Here is a 27,206-nt window from a genome sequence, read left to right as displayed (position 1 = left end):
CATTTTCTACTCTTCCAGAGTTTCTGAGTTCAATTCCCAGAAACCAAATGGTGACTCACAACCATCTGTAATGTGACCTGATGCCCTCTTCTAGCATGCAGATGTACATGCAGAAACAGCATTCATATACATAGCATAAATAAAATTTAAAAAACAAACAAAATCCACAACCATACACAGGAGCAGTTTATGGAGTTAAATGATGTCTCTTCAGCAAGTCTCCACCACTAGGACCTGAAAGACTTTTACAAGCCAGGTTTAATGTCAGGTCAAGGCTCGAGTCTGGTCTGAATAAGCAGAAACACATTATACATAAGTGGTTTTTTTTTTTTAAAAAGAGGTAAAGGTAAACTGGCACAGGATAAAGTTAAGGCCCCATTCTCAGTACCAACATGACAGCTTACATACATACATACATGCATGCATGCATACATACATACATACATGCATGCATGAATAAATTAATCTAAAAACTAAGGAAGTAGCCAGGCGTGGTGGTGCATGCCTCTAATCCCAGCACTTGGGAGACAGTGGGAGGCAGATCTCTGAGTCAAGCCAAGGTTCTAAAATGAAACACTGTTTTTCTTTTTCTTTAAGGCAGTTGATACCTAAAAATTGTATTCCTACACTTGAACTTAAATATCCTGGCCATGTTTATTTATTCTAAAGAAATTAAGTTCTATAAGCCACTGTATGCCCACACACATGCTGCTGCACAGTAATGAGAGACACTGTGGTCATGAGTTATGTGTGTCTCCACCTGGGGCTCCTGCTACTCTATCATGTGCATATTACATGATGCTGTGCTGGGGGAATAAACCATCCCCACTAGTGAAGAACTGTTCTGTTTGTAATTGTTACAGTATTCTATAAATAAGCCTATAATGGTCAAATCTATGCAACTCTTCTTGCTCGAGTTTTTAAAGCCACTTTTCTCCAGCCTTAATATACTCATTTGCAAACCTTAGGTTCCCCCAATGATTTTATTTATGAGTTAAGTATCATAATGAGATATTTATCTCATTAAAAAGTAAAATCCAATTTTTAAATGTGAAAATATATAATGCAATTACAAATAATGCTGTCTACCTGATATATATTTTAATGAAAAATGTTTTCGAAAGGGGGGCCTCTTCGTGGTGCTTCATTTTTTTTTTTTTTTTTACACAAGCTTCTTGCACCTGCTTCTTCCTTCACCTTTTGAAATTCAGTGCTCCATTTAAATTTTATTAAGAAAACCTAGCTCCAAGCAGTAAGAATCCAGAGAACATCAGACCATACAGGCCCATGGGGCCCCACAAGCATGCCCAAGCCGTGCTCACAACATGTCAGGCACTGGCTTCAACTCCTACAAGCACCCAAATCAAAGTGGGTGCAGCGACATTCCATTACAAAGGACACACAGACGCGCCCGGTCCCCATGAGTTTCCACCAACCTAACTCTGACATTTACAACATTTCACTGTATGAAGTGCCACCCAAGGATGCAGTCCACACTTCTTAAAGTCACTATACTTTTACACTTAGGAGGCTTTTTTAGGGCATGAAAAGTAAAGTGACCAGTGTGACCCAGCAGCCTTCTGCACCTCATGAATGGTCAGTGTTCGCAGCACTTCCTGCTAGGCTGTCACCTCTGACACAGCCTGTCACGGACGTTGCCTGCCAACAGCCCACAGTTCTATAGGTCAGGGCTAAGTCAGACTTCTAACCCTGCTCATCTACAGCACAAATACTGTGATCATCTTGACTCAATGCAAGCAAAATATTAAATAATACAGGGAAAATTACTGGAATATAGAGGAATATTATTATTTTTTTCCTATAAACATTCTACTTCACGTTTAGACAGTTTCCAGTATTCCTAGCTTTGACTGCTGCTATAAGTAAAGTTTTCTCTAAGAACTTTCTATGAAATTACTGGGATATTATAATGCTGACTCCTTTTTGCTGGTCTTGGTGTTCAGAACACTTGCTCATTTGCATATCACCTATTAACACCAGCTGACTGTAGATTCTGTGTCTGAAGACAGATACAGCCATAACAAAGCCTATCACTGCAACCGCCACCCCAAAAGTTGTAAAGACAACTGTCCATGGCCATTTCTAAACAGGGAAGGAAAGCACAGACTGAGAGGAAGCCAAGGCCAGTCAGCCACCAGCCTCTAGGCCAACCTTTACCTTCTTCATACACCAATTTTGCCTTCTGTCCGGGAGACATCCCTTTTTTCGTTTTTTCTGATGCTGTAACCTGAAAGAAGGAATTACAAAGCAATTATAAGCTTCTTCCAAGTATAGACGTTAACACACCCAGCTACTTTATCCTCCCCAACTGGCCTCTTCCATAGGAATGAAGGACCCAAAACAATCTGGAACAAACATGAGACAAATATAAAAGGGAAAATGACTCTAAGTGTCACTATGTGCAGTGGTTAGACTATCTTACTGCACACTGTTAGCTAGACACCCTGTGACTCACTGCTCATAGTAAGCTGAGCTAAACGCACACTGCTGAATCTGAGCATGTAGCTCAGTTGATGAGTGCTCGCCTGCAACTGGAGGAAGAGGCAGGAGTAAAATCTCAGCTACAGAGTAGGTTCATGGCCAGGCTGGGGGAAAAAGGAATGAACAAGAGGCAGGGTGCGGACAGTCAGGCTTCCATACTGTCTGTTACTCAGGAAACTCCCGGTTCAAGCTGGGACTCTGACTTGCCAACTTCTTACTAAACTCGGTCTCTCACTGCTTGGGTAACTCTTCATTGTCCTCGCCACCCCCAGGTGGGAGCCCCAAACCATCTGATTTGCTCACTTGTGTGATGAGAAGAATGAGTTTTCCATGCAGGTTTGAGAGTTTCTGGAAAGTTTTGACTCTGCTTTCCATCAGCTGGTAGAGTATTCCCAGCTGCTGTACTAGGTCAGGCAACTAGGAGAAGACAGACAGACAGACAGACAAATAAGCACTTGGCATCATCAGCACATTCTAAAGAGGACACAGGAGCCAGCCCTACACAAGCAGGTGTCACAAGTCTAGCAACAGAGGGTTTGGACACAGCCCAGCAACAACAAACTTTCAAAGAAAGCCCTTGGTGTATCCTGGCAAGAATATCAACTCAAAACACACAAAACATTAGGTAGAGCAGGAGGCAGCATAAAATCTCATTCATTGTTCAATTATTTCAGATAAGGTCAACAGAGGATAGATATCAAAAATACTTCACTATACATCCCTTAGCTCTTGCCCAGTGGGTACCCAGCACATCATCTACACTTGCCATAGGCTCTCAAGAGCCAGGCACTCCTCCCAGCTGTCAGGACAGAGCCGTGGAGGACAAGGTGAACCTCACATACCACACAGTACAGAACGCTCCTATTAATGAATCCCATCAATCACACTGAAGAATTCAACAGGAAACCTGGAGATGGGAAAGGATGCTATACTTTGCCCTTTAAATTAGCCTTTCCTGGCCTCATTTCTGACATTTGAACACAAAACCATTACTGCTTGTTCCCCCTGTTCCAGCATTCTGTCAGCACTCACCCCAAACTTACAATAGAATGTGTGCCTGTTTGGAAGCACTGTAGGAAAGGAGCCTAAGGTGAAGAGCAAGATACAATAAGCAGGCGGGACATTAGTGAGACTATACAGGGAGAGGCGAGCTGAGCTGCAGTGATGGCTCAGAGGCTGGAGCCACACAAGTAGATCCTCAGAACCGGGGTAATTGTCAGGTGGAAGGGACAGCCTGCCTACAATTCCAGCCTCAACTGGCAAGTCTTGGTTTGAATGAGACCTTCCCTCAAAAATTAAGGTGGAAGAGTAACAAAGATTCCTGACACCAACCTTGGGTCTCCACACACATGTAATGTGCACACATATAGTCCCACATATACGAATGCATACTATAGATATACACGTAAGGTGGGGGGGGGGACCTATAACTTAATTATGGAATGTTTCCCTTAAGCCATATATTAACTTTCGAGGAAAACGTACCATAAAATGCTAAGCAAATAAAATTAGGATTTTTTAATTTAAAAATCTAACTGACAGCCATGTGTGGCAGCTCATGCTTGTAACTGCAGTACAAAGACAGGTCTGGCCACACTACAGGCCCGCCCAAATTACAGAGTGAAACCCTGCCTCACACACAAAACAGAACCCTCAGGATGGGGCCGCAGAAAGGACTCAGCAGTTGGGAGGGCTCGGATTTGGTTCCCCACACACGGTGGCTCACAGTCACTGCTAACTCCAGATCCAGGATATCCAATGTTCTGCTCCACAGGCATCTGGCATATATGTATATATGCAGACAAAATACTCATACACAGAAAATAAAGAAAAAACGTCAATACAGGCCAGTGAAATGGCACAGTGAAGTTGTTTATTGGTAAGTCTGATGACGTGAATCTGATCACCAAAACCTACATAGTAGAGAAAGCTCTGCTGTCCTCTGACCTCCACAACTCACACCACGGGCAACCCCCATCACAGATACAAATAAACAATTCCTTTAAAATTAAAAACTCAAAACATAACAAACATATGCAAATATACCAAAGAGTCCAATCATATTATAACAGAAAAAACTTATTTTCCTGGTATTAAGATTTTTCTATTTACTTGATATATCTATTTATTTATTTCGGTGTTTTGTGACATGGTTTCTCTGTATAACATAGCCTCAGCTGTTGTGAAACTCACTTTATAGACCAAGCTGGCCTTGAACTCACAGAAAGTCATCTTTGCCTCCTAAGTGCTGAGATTAAAGGCTTGCTGGAGGTGATGGTGTATGCCTTTAATGACATCACCCTGTAGGCAGAGCCAGGCAGCGCTCTGCTCCGTGAGTTCCAAGACAGTCTTGTCTACAGGGCAAATTTTAAGACAGAAAGGGATACAGACCGAGACCCTGTCTCAGAAACAAACCAGCAAGCAGCCCAGCAGCACAGTGATGATGATGATGAATAAATAACAGAAGCAAAGGGCAGCTTTCACTTCTAACCCTACCAAAGCCTAACTGGTGGTTCACCCTCAGAAGACTCACCGTGGATAGGTATGATGCATGGATCGTCAGCACACACTTCAGCCACTGAATCATTAAAGCAGCACTAGCAAAGAGGAGAAAGCCAAGTAAAGAAGATGTTCAGGGGTTCAAAACCAAATATAACAAACTAGAACACATCAGTGAAGGCAGGCAACCATCAAACACTGTATGTCGCTGGCCTTTTGTTCTACCATAGATGAATCCAGCAGAAATTTCTCTAAAATATTAGCGGTTGCAGGTTCTACTAACAAGCAGGACAGCGGCCCCCCATCCCAATTAATACTTCAAGACTAAAGACCAGGCTTTACCTCATATAATTAATTTATACCAGGACAGTAACAATCATCCAAACACACTCAACCGAATCCCATTTTGTAACCACACGTGAGCCCAGCTCAAGAGATCCACATTCGGGGCTGGTGAGATGGCTCAGCAGGTAAGAGCACCCGACTGCTCTTCCAAAGGTCCTTAGTTCAAATCCCAGCAACCACATGGTGGCTCACAACCATCCATAACAAGATCTGACTCCCTCTTCTGGTGTGTCTGAAGACAGCTACAGTGTACTTACATGTAATAAATAAATAAATCTTTAAAAAAAAAAAAAAAAAAAAAGAGATCCACATTCCTGTGCTGGAGTCAAAGTGTGCACTGCTGCTCTTAATTTACCTACAGGACAGTAATTCAACTCACAGTCACACACACCTTTGCTGAGGCAGGAAATACTAAGTTCTACGCCAGTAAGTTACATAGTAAGGCTCGGTGTCAAACAAGAAGAAACGTAAGTCACTGAAAATAGCTTACCTATTGGGATGTCCCTGTAACCTCTTTGTAAGCTACAGGAGAGAAAATACAATTACCATCAGCATTGCAAAGTCAAGCTTTCTCCACCAATTCCCCAGGGCAATGAGAGCTGCAGAAGCTATCCACCTGGCAAGCTATTTTTACTCAACACAACAAATTTGAATTCATTTTCGTAAGACTAATTACCTGACAGAAATATAGACTAGGGTTTGAATGAATGAATGTTCAATAGGCAAACACACTACGACCAAATATAGACTGGTGACTGCCTATAAATATGAAGGCCTGGGAGGGGCATACAAGGTCACTACTAAAGGAACAAGATTCTTTCTGGAATGACACTTGGACAATCTATGAACATATGTGGTCCTTTTGAACAACTGCACTGTACATAGGAAAGAGCTAACTTCGCGGTGTTTAAACAGTAGGTCCAGTTTTAAAATACATAAAATGTATGGGAAAATGCAGGGAAAGCAAATTTTAATTTAGGACAGACAATAACTCAATTCCATGAGTACATGGGAAATCGAGGCATAAAATGTCCTGATCTAATAATTCTTGATTAAACTAAATTTCATTTTTCTTTCTTTCTTTTAAAAATTATTTACTTTATTATTACTTTATATGAATACACTGTAGCTGTCTTCAGACACAGCAGAAGAGGTCATCAGATCCTATTACAGATGGTTGTGAGCCACCGTGCAGGTTTTTAAATGTTTCCTATTAATGATGTAAAAATAGCACATACTATTACCAAAACCACTCACAAAAATACTTCATTATGTTAAAAAAATATAACTACTCAAATACAACTTCTATTACAAAGCAGTCCTTCTTCCAGGCTGATATTTAATAATAAGCACTGAATTCTATTTCAGTAGAATTACAGTTTTGGAAAATAAAAGTATATTGCAAATGTTCTTTTAAAGGAACTTAAGTTTTCCCGACTATAATAGTGAGCAAGCACTCACACTGAACTCAGCACAGCGATGGCCTTGACGTCCACTTTCCCTGACACCCAGAATGGGTGCAGGTCCTGAGTCTCACACTTGGTGCCGCTTAGTGCTTCTGCTAAGTATACCACACTGCTCCCGTCACTAGCCACTCCCTACCTTGGCTAATACAGTTAAAGAGAGTCACTGACGACAGGGCAGAACTAGCTCTGCAGAAATCGTGCAAGTTACTTCTGGTGTCCAACTAGGTAATCTTAATAGTTATCACACAGTGGGACTACAGCACACAGGATTAGAGTACTCCACAAACAAAGGGAGAAAGAAAGACAGCAAAGCGGGCTCCGTGGTGGGTGCTCCGTTACAATCGCACACAGCCGCACTGTGCGCAGTCTTCCCTGGCTCCCTTTCAACGGCAGCAGTTACCTCTTGCAACAGTGGGATGACAACGCGCAAGGGTATCCTCAGCACAGTCTTCTTTATTAGGTTTACATTCTTAGTTTGAAGCACTTTCTGTGAAAAAATAAGTGACAATGAAGACAGGCACACTTCCAATAAGGAGTCCACCTGAAAACTTAGTAACAACTGGAAAGAGACCAAGGCAATAAAGCACTGACCTGACTGAGCGGACACTCTAAACACCGTCTGTCTGTCTCTAGACACTTGTTTAAAAACAAGAATATGATATTGGTGATGCTCTACAACGTCCATTTTACTAACGTAAGCTGTCTCCACAGAGTGAGACAAAAGTTTGTTTCAAAGAAAGCTCTTTTAAATTGTCACCATCTGATAAGAATGTAAACCAATCAAATGATTAATAGATGCTTCACCCAAAGCCCTTTAAGGCTTTCTCTCTGGGAGAAGCCAGATCCAACTCTGTGTTATAGAGAAGGAGAAGATCAGTGTTCCAGGACAGAAACAGGGGCATTTCAGAGAAGCAGAGGAGGAGGAGTGGGAGAAAAGAGCCCACTCAATGTCCTTCCTGAAGACACTGTCTCTAAGTGACAGGGTATCAAAGGAAAACACAGTCAGTTAGCTTCCAGTTAATTCCAGTTCCTTAGAATCCTTTCAGAATCCCCATCAGATTTTACTTGCTTATAAAGATGACCTTTAAACCAACATGACTCCACCGACTACCTTTAAACATCACATAATTATAAGATTTCTTTAATCCCAGCACTTGGGAGGCAGAGGCAGGCGGGTTTCTGAGTTCAAGGCCAGCCTGGTCTACGAAGTGAGTTCCAGGAAAAAAAAACCACACACACACACACACACACACACACACACACACACACATACACATACACACACACACACATACACACACATGTACACAAACAATCATTGGGAAATCGAGGCATAAAATGTCCTGATCTAATAATTCTTGATTAAACTAAATTTTATTTTTCTTTCTTTCTTTCTTTTAAAAATTATTTACTTTATATATGAATACACTGTAGCTGTCTTCAGACACAGCAGAAGAGGTTATCAGATCCTATTACAGATGGTTGTGAGCCACCATGCAGGACCTCTGGAAGAGCAGTCAGTGATCCTAACCTGAGCCTTCTCTCCAGCTCCCTAAATTTCATTTTCAAATAAACAATATATAAGGTTCAAAGCAAACTATGAAGTTAAGCACTTTGCCAGGCACTGTAATGCCAGCTACCTGGAGGCTAAGGTAGGAAGGTCACAAATGTGCCCGGCATGGCCAACTTACCAGTATAATGTCTTAGCATTGTTTTAAAGTTCTAAGGGTAGGCCACTTAGTGCCTGGCATATATAAGGCCAAGGGCTTGATTTCAGCACTGATTAAAAAAGAAAAAAAGAGAGAAAAAAAAGCTGCAAATAATCCTCAGGCCTCAGGAGTCTAAGGCTAGCCTGGACTACACAGTTCTATACTGACTCAACAATAACAAAACAACCACCGACATAACCCAGGAGAGTGCCAGCTAGCACACATACACGTTGACTTTGAGCATCAGCAATAAAAAACAAACAAGAAAAACCTACTCTACTAAAGCATAATGTGCTGATTTAAAACTTTATCGGGCTGGTGAGATGGCTCAGTGGGTAAGAGCACCCGACTGCTCTTCCAAAGGTCCAGAGTTCAAATCCCAGCAACCACATGGTGGCTCACAACCATCCGTAACGAGATCTGGCGCCCTCTTCTGGAGTGTCTGAAGACAGCTACAGTGTACTTACATATAATAAATAAATAAATAAATAAATAAATAAATAAATAAAACTTTATCAATAAAGCTGAACATATGTGGTGACTTTAAACATTCCTAAAATAACCCCTATTATAATGTTGATCAAAGTTCTAATCATCCAAAAGCTCCCAAAAACATCTGGATATTGTCACTTTCTGTCGATGGCTGCAACCGTCTACTCACTCAGGAATCTACTGTCTTAATGAAAGCAAGAGAGTATGTAGTGGAGCCAATATAGAAGCCAGCCTGTCACTCCTGTGTTTTAAATGAAGCCTCATCACACTCTTACTGTTGTGTCTGCTTTCTTTGTGGTTGACTAAATAAGCCTCTTGGGGGGGGGGGGGGGCGCAACACATCGCTGCATGTGCAGGGCCCAAAGACAAAAAGATGCACAAACACACATACAGAGACAGACATGGTGAGGCATGCCTGGAATCCCAGCATCCAAGAGGTGAAACAACATTTATGCATTCAGGGATATATATAATGCACTAGTAAAGAAATAGACTGTGTCTCAAGGACACATAGAAAGGACTAAAGCAAACAAAAGGGAGAATGATTAAGAAAAACAAAACCAAGAGGCTATTTGTAAGTTCAAGGCCACCTGGGCAATACAGTGAGACCATGTCTAAATCTGAATGGATGGGTGGATGGATGGAGGCTGGGGGGTGTGAATGCTTTCCCCAGTTGGTTGAATGCTTTCTTAGCATGAAGGATGCCACACAAATTCAGTAGAACCACATTAATTCTATATCCTAAAAACAGGGAGTTCAAACTCAACCTCAACTACATCACCAGGCCAAAAAAAGGAGGGAGGGAGGGAGGGAGGGAGGGAATGAACAGGGAACAAAGGGAAGGAATCTCCTCCCGATCTAAACAGAATGCTCGTGTACTTGATCAATCTGAACAGCTTGGGAGAATGGAAGAGGCTAGTATTAATAATCAGATAGATAACGAGCCACCAGAACTAAAAGATGCTAATTAAGATTGAGGCCTAACTACTTGGATGTAATCTGAAACTTCAAGGCAGAGAAAAAGTTTTAATAAGCTACCCAATAGTTCTTATGCTATCAACGGAGGCTATAATGCTAGCAATTTAAATTAAAAAAAAAATATTATCCTAAATACTCTATCAGTACTGGATTTGGTGGTGGGCACAACTTTAGTCCCAGCCCTCAGAGGGCAGAGGCGGCAGGCAGATCTCTAGTATGGTTCCAGGATGGTCTACCAAGCAAGCTCTAGGACATGAAAGAGAGAGAGATGCTGTCTCAAAAACAAAACAGAAACCAATCAGCTACAGTAGCTTCTCTAGAGGTCATATTCAACGAAATGGCCCTATAAGCCAGTTACAACTATTAGAAGATATTACAAGAAGATAACTCTAGCAATGAGACTTTTTTCCTCTCACAACTTTACTACACAAGAATAAAACATTTAAAAATAAAGTATTTTGGGGGCTGGTGAGATGGCTCAGTGGGTAAGAGCACCCGACTGCTCTTCCAAAGGTCAGGAGTTCAAATCCCAGCAACCACATGGTGGCTCACAACCATCCGTAACGAGATCTGACTCCCTCTTCTGGTGTGTCTGAAGACAGCTACAGTGTACTTACATATAATAAATAAATAAATCTTAAAAAAATAAAAAAATAAATAAAGTATTTTGTCAATGTGACAAGCACATTTTTCCAGGAAACAAGCAGTTTAAGAACGTTCTATTATCTCAAGATTCCCTGGGACTTTTACAATCTCTCTCCTTTAAATTCCACCCCAACACAGCCACTGTTTTCACAGGAGCGTGCATTTTCCAGAGTCTATTATGTAAAAGTCACCCTTCTCAGACTTAACCCTAAGAGTATATACTTTACAATTCATCCACATCATGAGTCTCTAAGTAGCACAATCCTTGCACTGATAAATCTAAAAAGTCTGCAGGCTGCACAATGTCATCATTTTACATCTTAAACAATATATAGCAAATATAACATATTAAATCTCAATGATGCCAGGCAGTGATGGTGCACACCTTTAATCCCAGTACTTGGGAGGCAGAGGCAGGTGGATTTCGGAATTGGAGGCCAGCCTGGTCTACAAAGTGAATTCCAGGACACCCAGGGCTATACAGTGAAACCCTGTCTCGGAAAAAAAAAAAAAAACCAACTCACTGATTTTGCTTTGCCTTTCTGTGTTGATTAATGTCATTAAAAAAAACAACAACAACAACTTTTTTCCATGTGGGCTGGTGAGATGGCTCCAAGTACAAAGGATTTACTACCAAGTCTGACAAGTAAATGTCACCCCTAGGACCTACATGGTGGAAGGACAGAAGCAAGTCCCAAAGTTGTCCTCGCCCTCCGCATGCCCCTGCAGCACTCTCTAGTATGTACAACAAGCAAGTGCACAGCAAACAAACGTAAAAATAACAGTCAGCATTGGCTGCACACACACTCCTTTGTCCATCTGACTTCCGGATGCTGTCTGTTCTTACCGCTAGTGGTTTTTTAATGACATCTTGTTAAAGAATTTGTATATACACTGGGTAAAACTCTGTGATGCTAACACAGCCTGTGCAGCCTGGAGAGTGCTGATCCATAGTGATGCTCTGTCTCACGGTCCTAACACTGTGAGTTGGTTTGCTGGAATAAGCTCTTGCTATGTCACAAACAGGCTAGCTTGAAAAGCACAATCCTCCTGCCTCATCCTTCTATGTGCACTATAATCTAGACTATCATTGTCTTTTTTTGAGACAGGATGTCTCTATGTAACTCTGACTGTCCTTGGCTATGCACATCAGGCTGGCCTTGGTCTTTGCCTCACCTCAACTGCTGAGATTAACAAATGGCCCCAATACTTCCAGCATCTAACATGTCTTCAAGAACAGTTGCTGATTCTTAAAGTGTCCAAATGACAATTTATTCCTTTGATTTTTATACCCTATGATTTTTATACACATACTTGCAACTCACATGATGTTTAATAATAAAACATTTTCTTAAATTGCCATTAGCTTTCGTTAAACAGTATCCAATCGTTTCTAAGCTTTATTCCACCCACAGAAGCATATGAACAGATAAATGAACACATGAGGGACAGGCGAGCATTTGTGGGAGCTTATGAACCTGACAGATGGGTTTCTGGTCATCTGCTGTACTGTGCTAAAACTGGTTCATCTATTGAGGAAGGTTTCAGATCATGGTGGCAGGCAGGCTTCACTGTGCTCAAAGGTACTGCTGCCAAGTAAATGCTTTGCACAGATTTTCATCAAATCTTTCATCATTTGTCTAGTTTTCCAAGCCACATTAAACTAAAATTCACCTAAAATATATCATAAGAAACTACTTAGAAAGTAATTTGAGGTTTTTTAGAGCTGTTGGATTCCTCTCTTTATACAAATTATAAAGAGATATTAGATAAGCACATCGAAATCTATTTGAAAAATCAGACAGCATTTACAGGTCACAACTTTAATGTCATCTATACTGACTGAACTAATACTGCTAAGTCAGGAAGACAGAACTTAAATGAAAATCACATTAATCTTATCAGGCAGTACTTAAAGACTATTTATTGTGTTTCAATTTTTCTGTGTAAACTGAAATTAAGAGGCAAAAAAGAGCTTCCCACAAGCAGTCACCAACTTACACAGACAAATGTTAATGTGTCCTTAAGTCTCTACAGCTAAGCAACAACATAACCCCAACCCTCTTCAATCTCCCCCCGGACTCCTACCCATTGCCAAGGCTCCACCTCACTGCCCCCTCACGGCCAGGGGAAATAAGTTTCTGGAATCCAGAGTAAAAACTCAGGAACGCATTTTCCTACAGAAAGAAATATAAATTGTGATCTACAATGCTGAATGTTATAGTTCAGCTGCACTTTATACAGGCTTTTGAACCCAACAATTCAAAATAGCATTTCTATGAGAAAATGCATTCCAGGTTTAAGAGAATTAGCATACCCCGTGGTAGGTTGGTGACTGACTGTATATTACCACCAAGCATAACTAACCTCTAACTGAACTGACCAAAACTTAAGTCACGTGTTGCTTTATAATGTGACTCTTCATTCTACAAATACAGGTTCAACAATTCCTACTTTCTCAATTCACTGAAAATCTGTCACAATACTTACATTTAATATTTCAAAATCATTGCTTTCTAAGCCCTGTGTAAGGAGGACTGCAAAGCTGTTTGTCTGAAGGTCGTCCTTCCTTCCTTTTCTATCCAGATCCATGGCACCAAGGCGCTCCTCGATGGTAGCCTACAGAATGGAAACAGCACTAAGTTAGCCAGACAAGGAGAGGGGCAGTGTAGGGTGGTTTGCAAACAAGCTCAGATTCACACCTCAGGCACAGAATGACATTCTCAACACCACAACAGTACTGTGCAAGGAAAGCGAGAATAGTCCCCACAGTCTAACAAAACCAGCTACTAAGAGCCACACTGGGAACTGACGAAATGGCTCAGAAGTTAAACTGCTCCCCCTGAGAACCCTCGTTTGATTCCCAACACCCACATGGCAACTATCATTAGAACACTACTAGTTCCAAAGAATCTGACGCCCTCCTCTGGTCTTTACAGGCACTGCATGCAGAGTACACAGACATATAGGCAAAACAACTATACAAATACAATTAAAATTGGTTTGGTTTTTACAAGAAAGGCACATGTCCTGAACATATAAATCACAAGTCCTCTGGAAAGACTAAAATATGAAAGGACTGGGGCTGGAGAGGTGGCTCAGCGGTTTAGAGCACTGACTGCTCTTCCAGAGGTCCTGAGTTCAATTCCCAGCAACCACATGGTGGTTCACAACCATCTTTAATGGGATCCGATGCCCTTTCATGGTGTGTCGGAAGACAGTGTACTCATTTAAATAAAAAAATAAAAAAGTATTTTAAAAGAAAAAGAAAACATGAACAATCCCAGCATTTTACTAAGGTACAAGAACAGAGCTACCAGCCTAAGCTTCCCCTAACACAGCCTCCTCCCTCCCAGCTATCCATCAAGAATATAAAGCTAGTCTGGCAAGATGGCTCAGGCAGGTAAAGAGGTCTGCCACCAAACCCACCAACCTGACTTTAATCCCTGGAACCCATGAGGTGGAAGAAAAGAACAACTGTGCCAGGTTGTCCTCAACCTCTACACACAACAGGCACACTGTAACACACACACACACACACACACACACACACACACACACACCTCAAAAAAAAAAAAAAAATCAATTTTTAAAATGCCAAAATGCCGAGTGATCATCATGCTGTCCCAGTGAGCATGACCATCACGGTAGCAGACAGCAGCACATAGCCAGCCAGGGCTGCTCAGACAGCCAAGAGAAGAGGCATCATGGGAGCTCAGCAATATGCGAAACCCAATGACAGTCATCACAGCAAACCCTGACTTCATCTAGTCAATCAATACCTGCCCGGCTATGAGGATATGACAAAGTGTGCTTCTAGTTAACAGACTGGAAACAGCAGTAAGCTCGGCAAGCTTCTCAAAACCCAGCTCTAGCTTTGCCCATGATGCTCCCTACAACTTCTCAACCCTTGGACCCATTACCTCATTACTGCCCAATTTCCTCTTGTTCTCGACCTCTTTGGGCTGGGCGGGCGGCAGCTTGATTGGCGCATGATGTCCAGGAACCCCAGGCAGCAAAACTTTTGCTTCAGAGTTCATTACTGGTGTTTTTACCTGTCACACACAATACCAGGGTATACATAAGAAAGATGTAACTTGGTTCTTGGGCTTCCTACTAACGAAAGCAAGCAGCCCTCCACAGGCTTTTCCATCCGACAGTGCAATAAAATGCACTCACCACGGCAGAAATTCAAGACACACTGTTAACTGAATATTGGCAAACTGAAAATACTGGTTAAAAGCTCATGGTTTTAAAGTTTACAATCTCATTTAGAGCACAAACCAAGAAAAATAAAACCTACCAAATACTGTGTGATTTTTAAAAATGTTCAAGTTACACATCTCATATCCTCCAGAATTAAATCCTTGCCAACCATGCTCAGACAGCCAAGAGAAAGGTGTCATCTCTGAGACTCAGACAGACGCGAAACCATGTGGCTATCATCACAGCGTGAGTTGGCTTTCCTTCCTGTTTCATACCAAACAAGGTATCTACGTGTCCACAGAAAGTCACACTCAAAGCAGAATGCCCCAATGAGAGTCTGAGCGGCAAGGAACTCCAGTGCCACTGTGGTTGATTTTTCCTGGAAACATTGCTAACCAAAGCTGTGCTCTATCGAGCTGGGATAAGCAATGCTGGAATCCGCTATTCGCACTCAATCCTAGAGTTCTCTGCCCAGATCATCATGCACTACATCAACAGCACAGCATGGAGCTTTACAATGCTGTGTCTACACGCAATCCACACTTCTAAGTGAGAAGCAAGAGAACAGCAGAGAATAAAACAAGAGCCAGGTATGGTGTGGTCATGCACACACCTGAAAGCCCACCACTGAGGCTGAAGAATCACGAGTTTTAATCCAGACCAAATAACCAAGCTATCTTAGAAGACAGGAGAGAAACAAATTCATCAACGCAATCTCACACGGCAGCGCTCATAGCACTCACCATACATTTATTAATTTAACCAAATCTATCTTTTAAACATAAAACCAATCATGTGCTCACCTTGGTTATAGCAGTTTCTACTGTTGGAGCCCAGCAATTTGAAATATCTCTTTCCAAACATATATGAGTATCTTTGGAGTTCAAAGCCTGGACATGGTTTTTCAAAGGGAGATGGAAGGAAAAAAGATTGTCAAACAAAGCAACCATTAGTAATGCTGTTTTCATAGAGTATGTCACCAGTCAGCTAGTCACCACTGAGACCCATGCAGCTGAGCACAGGCACAGGTTGAAGGCCCTGGTGCAGCATGCTCTCCTCGTTTATGGGCCACCTGAACGTTCATTTACAGAAAAAGGGTCAAGGTCCAACATTCTTATAAATAAAAACCCACACATAAAACAACTGAGTCCTACCCTAAACAAGTTCGTTCTACAAGCAAGCTGAGGACAGCACTGCTTACTAATAGGCCTGCTCTGAGAGGAATCAGCATGTCCAGGCTGGTGCTCTATGAGGGAACAGGAGCCACATGCAAACTGCTTTAGTCCCAGAAAAGTTCTATGTGAACATAATGTTATTATACACTACATAGATATTATTCTTATATTATTCAAATGCTGATTCCCCCACCACCACCACGGTCAATAAAAGCTGACCCACCAGTGGCTGGGCAGAAGAGAGAACAGGGCTAGACTTCTGACCCCCACTGTAAAGCTTGATTAAATAAACCTTACAGTCTGCCTCATTTACTTGGGAGCTAGCCAGGATCACTTTTAAAACTGCTTTAACACCACATGCCTGGGAAGTTCCAATCTGTAAAACCCAAACAGGCTTTTTAACACAGGCTGTTATTTGGAAGGGATTCCCCATACAGCTAGCAGATGAGTTTCCAGCAGCATTTTTTTCTCCTTGTTTAATTGAGCTGTTTGTCTACAATCAACTTTTCAAAGTACTTCTTGGATTGACAGACACCTGAAATCCCAGCACCCAAGAGGCAGGAACAGCAGGGCCCCTTCCACATCCACAGCCAGCCGTACCACCTAACAAGAGCCTGTGTCCGTGGTACAGAGGTTGTCTAACACGAATGAGGCTCTCAGTTTGATTCTTACCGTTATAAGGAAGAAAAAACAATATTCTGTAATAAACTCAAGAGAGCTTATTTGGCTGCCCAGGAGCCTTACTTAGCACGTAAAGCATTATAAAAAATCAACTTAAGTACTTACTGGACAAGACCAACAACTTGCAAGTCTTTACAGAATATTCTGTAGTAAAGAAAAATGTCAGGGCATTTCCATTACATTTCTATGTAGAGAATATAGTGGGCGCCACCAAGGGCTACTGGTAAGAAATGCATTTTATGGAACGGCAGAATTCACCAGAGTCATATGCATGCTGACCCTCAGTCAAAACCAGTCAGTATGTAGTAGAAACAGGAAACTAGGACTATTTTAAAGTTAGTTATATAGAAAACATCAGATTTCTTAGACAAAATACCAAGATAACACTCAGTATCTCTTGGGTGAAGGAAAATAAAAGAATTCTAAAAAATTAAACCAACCACTGAAAGTTTAACTAGAGGAGCATGTTTATTTTCTCTGAAGTATTCCATCGAGGAACAAAAATAACTCCTTTGAAAAATCTGAATTTTTGTATCCAAAGTAGCATCTACTTACCACTCGCTCAATGGTAGGCTGAAACCAATTTCCATACACCAGCAATAAGGACATTTTGTCTAAGCAAAAGCTAGCTGCTAGAATAGGGATGGGTTTTGGTGTTACTTTCTTGCCCTTTCCAGGTGTTGCGATCTGGATTGTGCAATTTGAAGTCAAGGGCTTTTTGCAATGTCTGGAAATAAAGGGAAAGTAAGATTAGAGAATCCAGTGACAACACAAGACCCTGCCCTCATCTCCACAGCACCACAGGTGGACAGAAAGACGCAAGTCTCTTTCAAAACTTTACACGCCCTACCAACACCAGCCCTCAAACTCTTATGCCCCTCTCAAATACTGTCAGACACCAAAAGAAGGCTCCACACACCCAAGTAAGCTCTCAGTGCACTGAAGGTCAGGCCACACACACACACACACACATGCGCGCGCACACACACACACACACACACACACACACACACACGCACACACGCACATGTCCTTTCAGTTACTCTACCCTCAATGCCTCACCACTCTGGTACCTAGCTAAGAACTGATCAAACCCCTCCAGGCTTCTCTGGCCCTGCCCGGTTCTGGCTCACCTGTGCAGCCTGGGCAGTAGCTGTCTTCTCACCCACACTCTATACCAGGAACTTTTGCTCTCCACTAACACTCTAAGATAGTAATCTCTCCTTCCCACAACCTTTGCTACTTCTCCATCCTGCAGCCATCTGTGGCTCACTCCCAGCTCTCCGAACGATGAACCCAGCACCCACCCTGCATGTCCTTGGCAAGGAAACTCTGGTCTCCTAATTCCTGACTCAGGCTCCTCATTGCTCCAACCACACACTTTCTCCCAACGCTCTAACCTTGCTACCCCACTTCTTCCTGGTGAGCTCACACTGTCTATCACCTAATTTAACTGTCTCTACGCCCTGGACTGTGCACCTGTTCTTCCTTGACCTCTCTTTAAACTATTTTCAACAGCTTGGACAGAGTAACTCTCCTGAACCTCAGGCCACGCATCCTCTGCTTAAAACTCTTCCAAGGGGGATGGAGAAGTTAAGAGCACTGTCTACTCTTTTAGGACTCAGGTTTGATCCCCAGTACCTACATGGCAACTCAAGGGTTCCAGGGGATCCAAGACCTTCTTCTGGCCCCAGTGTACACCAAGCATGCTAGTGATACATATATATATGCATGGAGGCAAACACCCATATGTAAAATAATTACAACAAAACAAACTTTAATGGCCTACCTGTGCCAAAGAGAAATGTGAAAATCCTCAGCAGCCAGTCCTACTTACAAACTGGAAAGCATTCCCTGCACACACACTACTGTGTTAACTCCTCAAGTACTACTCATGGAAATGCTATTCTTTAAGAGAGCTAAATGGAAGGAGATGCAAACTTCCTGAGCGTTTATTTTTAACCCTTCGTGGTATGCTAGAGACCGAGCCCTGGCACTGTGCGTCCTAGGCAAGACCACACCCCTTGCCCTCCAGAATGTTCTATCAGTGCATACTGCTTCCCTATCAGTCAAACAGGACAGGGACGCTTCACCGAGTGACATGCGCATAAACACAGGCAAATAAACCACCACAGGAGATAAGACAAGTCACAAGTCACACCAACCCACACTTGTATTATTATTACCAGCATTCACTCTATCTACCCCATGAAAAGCCACAGCCCGTGACCCCCAACACTTGAGTTCTTCACATAGTCATGTGGATATACAACCAAGAATGTTTTCACAGTAATCTAACAGAATAACAAGCAGGAATACAATGCAAAGCAGGAGGTTAGATTATAACACAAAAGAACACAGAAACAAGGGACTCTAATTTAAAAACCTCTTACTTACCCATTTAATATGTGTTCAAAAAGATGAACTTGACCATCTCTGCAAACAACAGCTAACTTGACAGGCTAAAAGAGAAACATGGTTGATTATTTCTAGGCAGCTATCTAACCAGTTTTCAGGTTAGCTCATGAACATGGAACCCTTGCCCTAACTCCTTAGTAACTAGAATAATAAAAACCATTATCCAGGGCCAGACAGATGGCTCAGGCAACAGGTAAAGACAATTGTTATACAATGTCAGCAACTTTAGTTTAGCCGACCAAAATCTATATAAAAATGGAGAGAATTGACTATTAAACTGTCCTCTGAACACACAGATGCATACAAGCAAACAAACTTGGGGGTGGGAGGGTGGATAGCCCAGACAGGCTAGCCTATGCCTCTGGAGTGCTGGATTAAAAGGGCACACCATCACACTTTACTGGACTCACACAATTCTGTTCGAGAACAATAACTGTTATTCTTGTCAAGACTGGAAAATAACGTTTAGGCTGAGAAGGTGGCATAGGCACAAAGCAGCCCCCAAGGTAAACTAGAGGATGAATGACTCTGGAATGTCCCAGTCCCAGCAGCCAGGACTGACGAAAACGCAGCTTCACATCCATAGAGGAGGAGGGCGCACAGGCTCCTATGGCCCCCTTGTCTGGGACTCCCATCCATCACACTTTTGCTATCAGCGTCCTGTGCAGAGAACTGAAGTTCTGAAACTTCCTGACAAAAGCTTTCTTAATATTTAGTACTACCAATATCTTGCCATTTGTATTGTTCAAAAAAATTCAAAGAATTCAAGAATTCAAAGAATGCCCAGCACACTAGGAAACACTGAGTACAGGCAGAGTAAACATGAGGGCTGGGCTGGAGAGATGGCTCAGGAGTTAAGAGCACTGACTGCTCTTCCAAAGGTCCTGAGTTCAAATCCCAGCAACCACATGGTGGCCTACAACCATCCGTAACGAGATCTGATGCCCTCTTCTGAGGTGTCTGAACACAGCAACAGTGTACTTACTTGTGATAAATAGATAGATAGATAGACAGACAGACAGGCAGACAGACAGACAGACAGACAGATCGATCTTTGGACCAGGCAAGCAGAGATCCTGAGTCCAATTCCAAGCAACCACATGATGGCTCACAATTATCCGTTCAGCTACAGTGTACACAAATACATAAAACAAATAAATGAAATCTTAAAGAAAAAGAAAACATGAGGGCATGGAAAGCTTTCAGGATTAGAACTCAGGAAGTAAGGATGCTCCTGAAGAAATGTCAGTTGTCCTTGAACAGATTCAGTCACCAAGGAAAGGCCATCCTCACAGCACCACATTGAAGACTTCCCTTTCCACAACTCCTAAGATACGTCTAACCCCAAACTACTGGTAACTAGTCAGTGTTCCCTAGATCAGAATCAAGGTTTTATTTTGGACCTTATGACTATTAGTAATTACTACTTAAAATGTATGTGAGAGATAAGATTTAGGTTTCTTGGGCTGGAGAGATGGCTCAGCAGTTAAGAGCACCAACTGCTCTTCCAGAGGTCCTGGGTTCAATTCCCAAAAATGACAAGGTGGCTCACAACCATCTGTAATGGGGTCTGATGCCCTCTTCTGGTGAAGAGAGCAATGGAGGTGTACTCATATGCATAAAATAAATAAATAAACCTTTTTTTAAAAAAGGAAAAACAAAAAGACTTTGAAATGCTTTTTAAAGAGCCTGTGAGGGAGCTAGGAGTAGGCTCAGTCAGCTAAGTGCCTGCCACACAGGTGTAAGGAGCTGAGTTCAGTCCTAACACCCACATAAAAAAAGGCATGAGGATCTGAGTTCAATTCTAGCACCCACATAAATGCAGGCATGGTGGCATGTGATTTTTAATCCCAGCACTATCATTACCCAGCTTACTTTCTGTTGTTACTCCCTAATATCCACATTTGGATTATTAAGCCAGCATTCAGTAAGGGTATTAGGTGTGGGCTAGGCTTAGTTGGTAGTTTGCTAGCATGAACAGAATCCTGGGTTCCACCCTAGTTCCCCACAAACCAGACTTGTGGTTTACATCTTTATCCTTGCACCTGTAAAGTAGAGGCAGGAGCATGAGATGCTCACAGTTATTACCGTTAGCAATAGAGTGAGCTGAAGGGAGCTGGGAATAGAGACCTACCTCAAGACAAACAAAACAACAATGAAGATGGGAATTAATTGGGCATTGGGGTACATGCCTCTAATCCTAGAGCCTGGGAGACTGAGGCAAGAGACTGTCATGAATTCAAGGCCAGCCTGAGATACACAGCAGCTGTCAGGCTAAGCAGGGGCTATACAGCAAGACTGCCTCAGGGCTGGAACAATGACCCAGAGGATAGGAACAGAAGGCCTGAGATCAAATACCCAGAATCTACATAAAAAGCCAGACAGGATCACATGCACACCTGTGACCCCAGTACTGGGAAGGAGATGGGAGCAGACAGGAGGATCCCAGTGACTTGCTAACTATCACCCCAGCTCCAAGCTTAGTGAGAACAAACTCCACTTCTAAAGATTAAGTAAGAATGGCAGAGCAGGATACCCAATGTCCTCGTGTGGTTTCCATGTGTACATGGGCATGTGTACCTGCACAGACACACAAACACACAGACATACACACCAAAAATACCGTCTTTTAAAAGTTCAGTAACTAAAAGGAAAAACTGTGTGTGGTGTGCATGCATGTGCACAGATGTGGGGCCAAAGCTGTTAGGTAGCTTCCTCAATTGTTCTCCGATTGATTTATTAGGACATGATCCCTGATGAATCTTTACTTCCCAATTGCTAGGCTTACTAGCAGCAAGCACACCTGCACAGCTCCGACATGGCTTCTGGAGATCCTACATAGCTAACGATTTGCGCATTCTTCAGTCTATAACTTCTAAAATGAATTCTCACACCAAACCACTTACCTCTTCCTTGTTTTCTGACAAAGTCAAGTCAACATAGACAGGCTCGTCTGTGACTGTAAAAGACATCACTGCGCTCTTCTCCTTGTTCTCTGACCGGACCTGCCTAGATAACAAAAGCAGCCATTAGGTAGGAGAACAGATTTGCCGAACCACTAGGCAGTAGTCGCCTGCTGCCCACACCACACAAGCCAGAAGGAAGAGGGTGCAGGTTCCCTGCAACTGGAGCTATAAACCTGGTAGCTCTGTAAAAGCAGCAGGAATTCCTAACTGCTGAACCACCATTGTTCCAGACACAAAGATTTTTTAGCGCATCTAAATGTGTGTGTGTTCACATTGACACAAGCACAATTGTGTTATGCCTAATGTTTTTGTAAGTTTGAATTCACTTATATGTATATACTTGTTTATGGGGTTTTGTTTTTGTTTTTAGACAGGGTTTTGCTACTTAGCCTTGGCTGTCCTGGAACCTGCTTTGTAGACCATAGCTGTCTGATCCTCCAAGTGCTAGGATCAAAGGCTTGCACCAGCACTGTGTGGCAGCCACCACAACTCTAAAGCGGTAGCTGAAGACCACACTCAGGCCTTCTGCTTGCACTGCAAGCACTTATAATCTACACTGCCACCCCAGGCTCAATCTGTACACTCATACACTTTAAGCTCTACAGCAATAGAGCTCGGTACAAATTAAATGATAAAGAAAAAGTTAACATGGGACTGAAAAGAGTAATAGCTCAGTGTTAATAGCATTTGCTGTTCTTCCAAAGAACCTGGATTTAACTTGGAGCACTCTTGTACTCCAAGTTAAATCAGAACTGTCTAGAGGTACAGTGTAAGAAGATCTGACACCCTCTTTAGACCCCAAGCACACTAGGTAGGCAGGCCAAACACCCATTCACACAAAAGAAAAGAAAAACCAGGGCTGGACAGATGGCTCAGCACCGGCTCTCTTCCAGAGGACTGCGTTCAATTCCCAGCACCCACAACTCATAGTATTAAAACACACACACACACACACACACACACACACACACACGAGGACACTGGGCCGCTTACAACACACAAGGACACTGGGCCGCTTACAACAGTCTGTAACTCCAGTCGCAAGGGATCTGACACCCTCACAAAGACATGCACGTACACAACACAAATGCACATAAAATTTACCAAAAAAAAGATTAAAAAACATGCTTTAAATTTAGTTCTATTGAGAATTTATTTCCTACTAAATCTTATATTTAGTCTAAAAGAACATTAAGTTAACTTATATGCAGTAAATGTACAAATACTTTTAAGAAGATGTTCTTGTGAAAATTATAAATTATTTCAAAAAAACAAGTCGAAATTACATAAAAAGCACTCCTAAGTTTTTAGTAAGTTCCATCTAACTCAAACTTAATTCTACGTCAATTTAAGGCCAACAATCAATGCAATAAACCAACTAATTTCTCATCTATACTGACACCATAAGCTGTGACATATTCTTCAAGAGCAAAGCTGAATCCCCAACGTCAAACAGCTACATACCAGACATTAAGTAATCGGTCGTGTACTGCTCCAGACAAGAAATAAAGGCCTGTAATCCCATCAGAAGACTGGCTCTCATTAGGTCTGATGGTCGTGAACCTAAGCGATGAAACAGGTGTCGCATGTCCTGTGAAGTGCTAGAGGAAGTTAAATCACATTTAGGAGACAGACTATAAACAGTGCAAAAATAAGTCCTTATACATGGCACACAGCAGCAGCACCTACAGCACAGAAACAGTTAAAATTCATCCCAAACAAAAATCTACCTGCACTGACTGTATGCCTTTCCCTTCTCAAAAGAAAGACACACCTGAACATTAAAACAATTTAGATGCTTCTCCTATTGCCCTACCCACCACTAGCTTCTCTCACTTCTCAATCAGCCTTGCCTGGTTTTATTCTCTCCTCTCATCTTTGTTCTGCTTCTCTCCTCCCCACCCCTGCCTTTAAAAACAACAACAACAAAAAAAAAAAAAAAAACCAGGACAGGATCTTGCTGGGTAAGCTATGTTGCCCTGCTGTCCTAGAACTATGCAGCCCAGGTTTGCCTCAGCCTCTTCAGCATGGGATTAGAGGCATGAACCACCATTTGAGACTTGATTTTCCCATTTCTAACGGGGCGCTGGGTGCTCTGGTGCTCAGACACAGCCAAGGAACTGTAGGTCCTCACGTTACTCTCAGTGAGTCGAAACCACAAGTTAAGGCATCATCACAGCACCACAGCTTCAACACCCTAACTAAACACAACGTATTAAAAAAATCCTTATAGCAAATCTCTACAAAATGCGGGTTACACACTAAAATACACAGCTAGAAATCCTGTATAATGAAGGTTTCTAAATTCAAATTCCACTTGTTTTACTCATTTGAAAATGTATATGAACTCAACTGAATTAGTTAATGTAAAAAAAAAAAATCAGATTTGAAAATGTTATTAATTCTATCATTTATTTTTAAAATCATGTTGGGTGTATAGGGGCTTTGCCAACATGTATGGTTGTGTACTAGGTGCACAGAGGCTAGGAAAGGGTGTCAGATCCCCTAGAGAACCACAACACGGTGCGGCACTGAACCCAAGTCCTCTGGAAGGACCGTGGGGCCCCTCAATCTCTAAGTCAACTCTCCAGTCCTAATTTTATTATTTAAACAAATGACTCGGCAGCTGATAACTTTATTATTTTTTTTTCTGAAAAGATCTCTTGTAGCCCAGGCTGGCCTTGCCACAGATGATCTGAGACTTCTGATCCTTCTTTTGCTTTCATTGTGCAAATATGCACAGCCATGCATTACAATATATAGCTTACTGGGTGCTAGGGATTAAACCCCATGGCTTCATGCTTGATAGGCAAGAACTCTACCAACTGAGGCCTAGTTTAATCTACAAATATAGAGCCTAGTTTTTTTGTTAGTTTGTTGAGACTGAATCTTATTTGTTATCTCAGCAGCTAGACCCTTAACCTAATCCCTCCATCTCCCAATGGGAATGCAGATGCATGCGGCCACATTACTGCGCTTGGGCAAGTATCTGTAGTGTGTGTGTGTGTGTGTGTGTGTGTGTGTGTGTGTGTGTGTGTGGTGGTGTTGTTGTCGTTGCTTGGACTGAACCCAAAGCCTTATACATGTGAGGCAAGCTTTCTACTAAGAGCTAGGATCCATACTCTTTTGACTCCAACTTCTAAATACTTGCTCTATAGAACTAGAATTGTAAAAACAATGTCATCAACTCACTCTGTAGACTTCTTTGGTCTCCAAAACCCATAGTTTGATTGTTCGACCAGCTGAAAGTAACATCTTTCCATCTGGGCTGATACACAGGGAACTGACGCTGCTATTGTCTCCTTTCCATTTGCTGCAATTGTGGAAAGAACCAAAACACCACAATGAACAGAGGACAACTTTATCAAGAGTAGAAAATAACAAAAGAGTAAGTCAGACATTAAGTTAGTAACCCCAGACACACCACTAGGGTACAGCCTCTCTAACAAGGTTAGACCTCGATTTGGCAAACACAAGATGACCTCCCCTGAGGCATCAGGAGGTTGATGGACAAATGCTGTGAGAGCGGTGTGTGCCGTGTGACCGTGAGGTGGACTGTCATGCCCAGGAGACTACTCTTCTGGTGATCCTAACCCTAGAGTCCTGTTGGTCTCTCACAGGCTGGTCTTTAATTCCCTTGACAACACAAGGCTTCACTGAAGTTCCCAAAGGTTATTTCTATCCTAGATCTAAACTATGAAATCCTGGCATGTCTAATTTTCTGTATATAGTAATGCTGGGATAAGCAATGGGGAACCCGGCTCTTCACAATCAAATTATACATTATAAACAAAAGACAATACTTAAATGATTAAGTAATAGCTCCTTTGTATCAGTAAGAACGCAAATGAAAACAAAGGGTATAAACAGGCAGTTATGAGACAAATATTGCTGAAAAGCAGAAAACACTCAAACCTACCAATAACAAAACAAAGTACAAAAGTCCTCTTTATCCTTGCTGGCTTTTAAATGTTCCCAATTTCTTATCAATTTCCACGATTGTAAGGCTCTTTTACAGTGATTACTCATTATGTATTCAGCATGATACATACTTCGAAGGCATACTGCTCAAGCCCCAGTACCCATATTAAAAACAACCATAATATCAATCAATTCATTAAACAGAACAACACTAAGAAAGGAAAGAGGACCCTTGGGGCTTACTGATCAGTCTAGCCAAACTGACAAGCTCCAGGTTCAAAAACAACACAACAAAAAAGGCAGAGAACATCTGATGAAGACACTCTGGCCTCCCATGTGTACACACGCGCATGCATACACACAGGAATTCCTCACACTGCCGTGAAACCAGAAAAACTCCTAAATCTGCCCCCACATGAAGAGGGTGATACCACTGTGCACCGCACCCCCTGCTGCCAATCACAACCCAGGAAAATAACTCTTATTCTGAGAACTTCTCCTCATTGCAGATGGCCAAGGCTCAGCCTACCATACTATAGTAAATCTGTTGGCACACGGAAAATGCACTAGAGTACACTTTTAATCCCAGCACTCAAGAGGCCAATCTGATCTGCACAGTAAATCCCTGAACAGCCAGAGCAATAGTGAGAAAAAAAAACCTGTCTTCTAAAAGAAAAAGAGGGAGAAGAGCTGAAGATTGTCAGCAGTCAAGAGCACTGGCGACTCCCCAGGACCCAGGTTCAATTCCTAGAATTGACATGGCATAACCATCTACAACTCCAGTCTCAGGGAACCGATGCCCTCTTCCAGCCTCCAAAGGCACTTCCTGCTTGTGATGTACATACATACATACATACATACATACATACATACATACATACATAAAACATGCAGGCAAAACACCCAGACACACACCCAGAAGGCAAAGCACTAGAGCAGAGCACCCCTTTGGAGGAGTATGACACAGAGTAATAACCCATAGAAACTGACACCCTTAAAGATCTTTAGATTGCTCTACAGATAAAGGGACACACACACACACACCTAGGATTTCAATTCTGCTTTTAAACAATTTCATTTCAAATACCAACAGAAAGCCAAGAATCTTCAACAATCTGAAGAATGCTTTCAAAATGAAAGTAAGGACTACATCCAACAACAACACGCTACCCTCACAGAAGTACAAAGAGAAATGTAACATAA

General features: G+C 42.1%; 1 protein-coding gene and 3 non-coding genes across 4 annotated transcripts in view; all 4 read right to left on the bottom strand.

The window, feature by feature from the left end:
- Positions 1-27,206, bottom strand: part of Wdr43 (WD repeat domain 43) — a 42,479-nt gene that overhangs the window by 2,916 nt on the left and 12,357 nt on the right. The window contains exons 4-16 of the mRNA XM_021186316.2: positions 25,275-25,395; positions 23,547-23,683; positions 22,023-22,125; positions 19,096-19,160; positions 17,254-17,425; positions 15,646-15,732; positions 14,560-14,691; positions 13,127-13,255; positions 7,213-7,299; positions 5,837-5,868; positions 5,036-5,099; positions 2,806-2,919; positions 2,179-2,248 (exon numbers count right to left, since the gene is read on the bottom strand). Coding sequence (XP_021041975.1) covers positions 2,179-2,248; positions 2,806-2,919; positions 5,036-5,099; positions 5,837-5,868; positions 7,213-7,299; positions 13,127-13,255; positions 14,560-14,691; positions 15,646-15,732; positions 17,254-17,425; positions 19,096-19,160; positions 22,023-22,125; positions 23,547-23,683; positions 25,275-25,395 — 1,313 coding nt within the window. The remainder of the gene's footprint in view (positions 1-2,178; positions 2,249-2,805; positions 2,920-5,035; positions 5,100-5,836; positions 5,869-7,212; positions 7,300-13,126; positions 13,256-14,559; positions 14,692-15,645; positions 15,733-17,253; positions 17,426-19,095; positions 19,161-22,022; positions 22,126-23,546; positions 23,684-25,274; positions 25,396-27,206) is intronic.
- Positions 14,315-14,390, bottom strand: LOC115029773. Its single transcript, XR_003835339.1, has one exon. It is a non-coding gene; the product is annotated as a small nucleolar RNA SNORD53/SNORD92 (small nucleolar RNA).
- LOC115029772 lies at positions 15,013-15,090 on the bottom strand. Its single transcript, XR_003835338.1, has one exon. It is a non-coding gene; the product is annotated as a small nucleolar RNA SNORD53/SNORD92 (small nucleolar RNA).
- On the bottom strand, positions 24,181-24,264 carry LOC115029774. The gene has a single exon (XR_003835340.1). It is a non-coding gene; the product is annotated as a small nucleolar RNA SNORD53/SNORD92 (small nucleolar RNA).

The sequence above is a fragment of the Mus caroli genome, chromosome 17 (genome assembly GCF_900094665.2).
Source record: "Mus caroli chromosome 17, CAROLI_EIJ_v1.1, whole genome shotgun sequence".
Classification (NCBI taxonomy): Eukaryota; Metazoa; Chordata; class Mammalia; order Rodentia; family Muridae; genus Mus; species Mus caroli.
The sequence above is the reverse complement of the archived record's forward strand: the minus strand, read 5'-3'. Positions and strand labels throughout refer to the sequence as shown.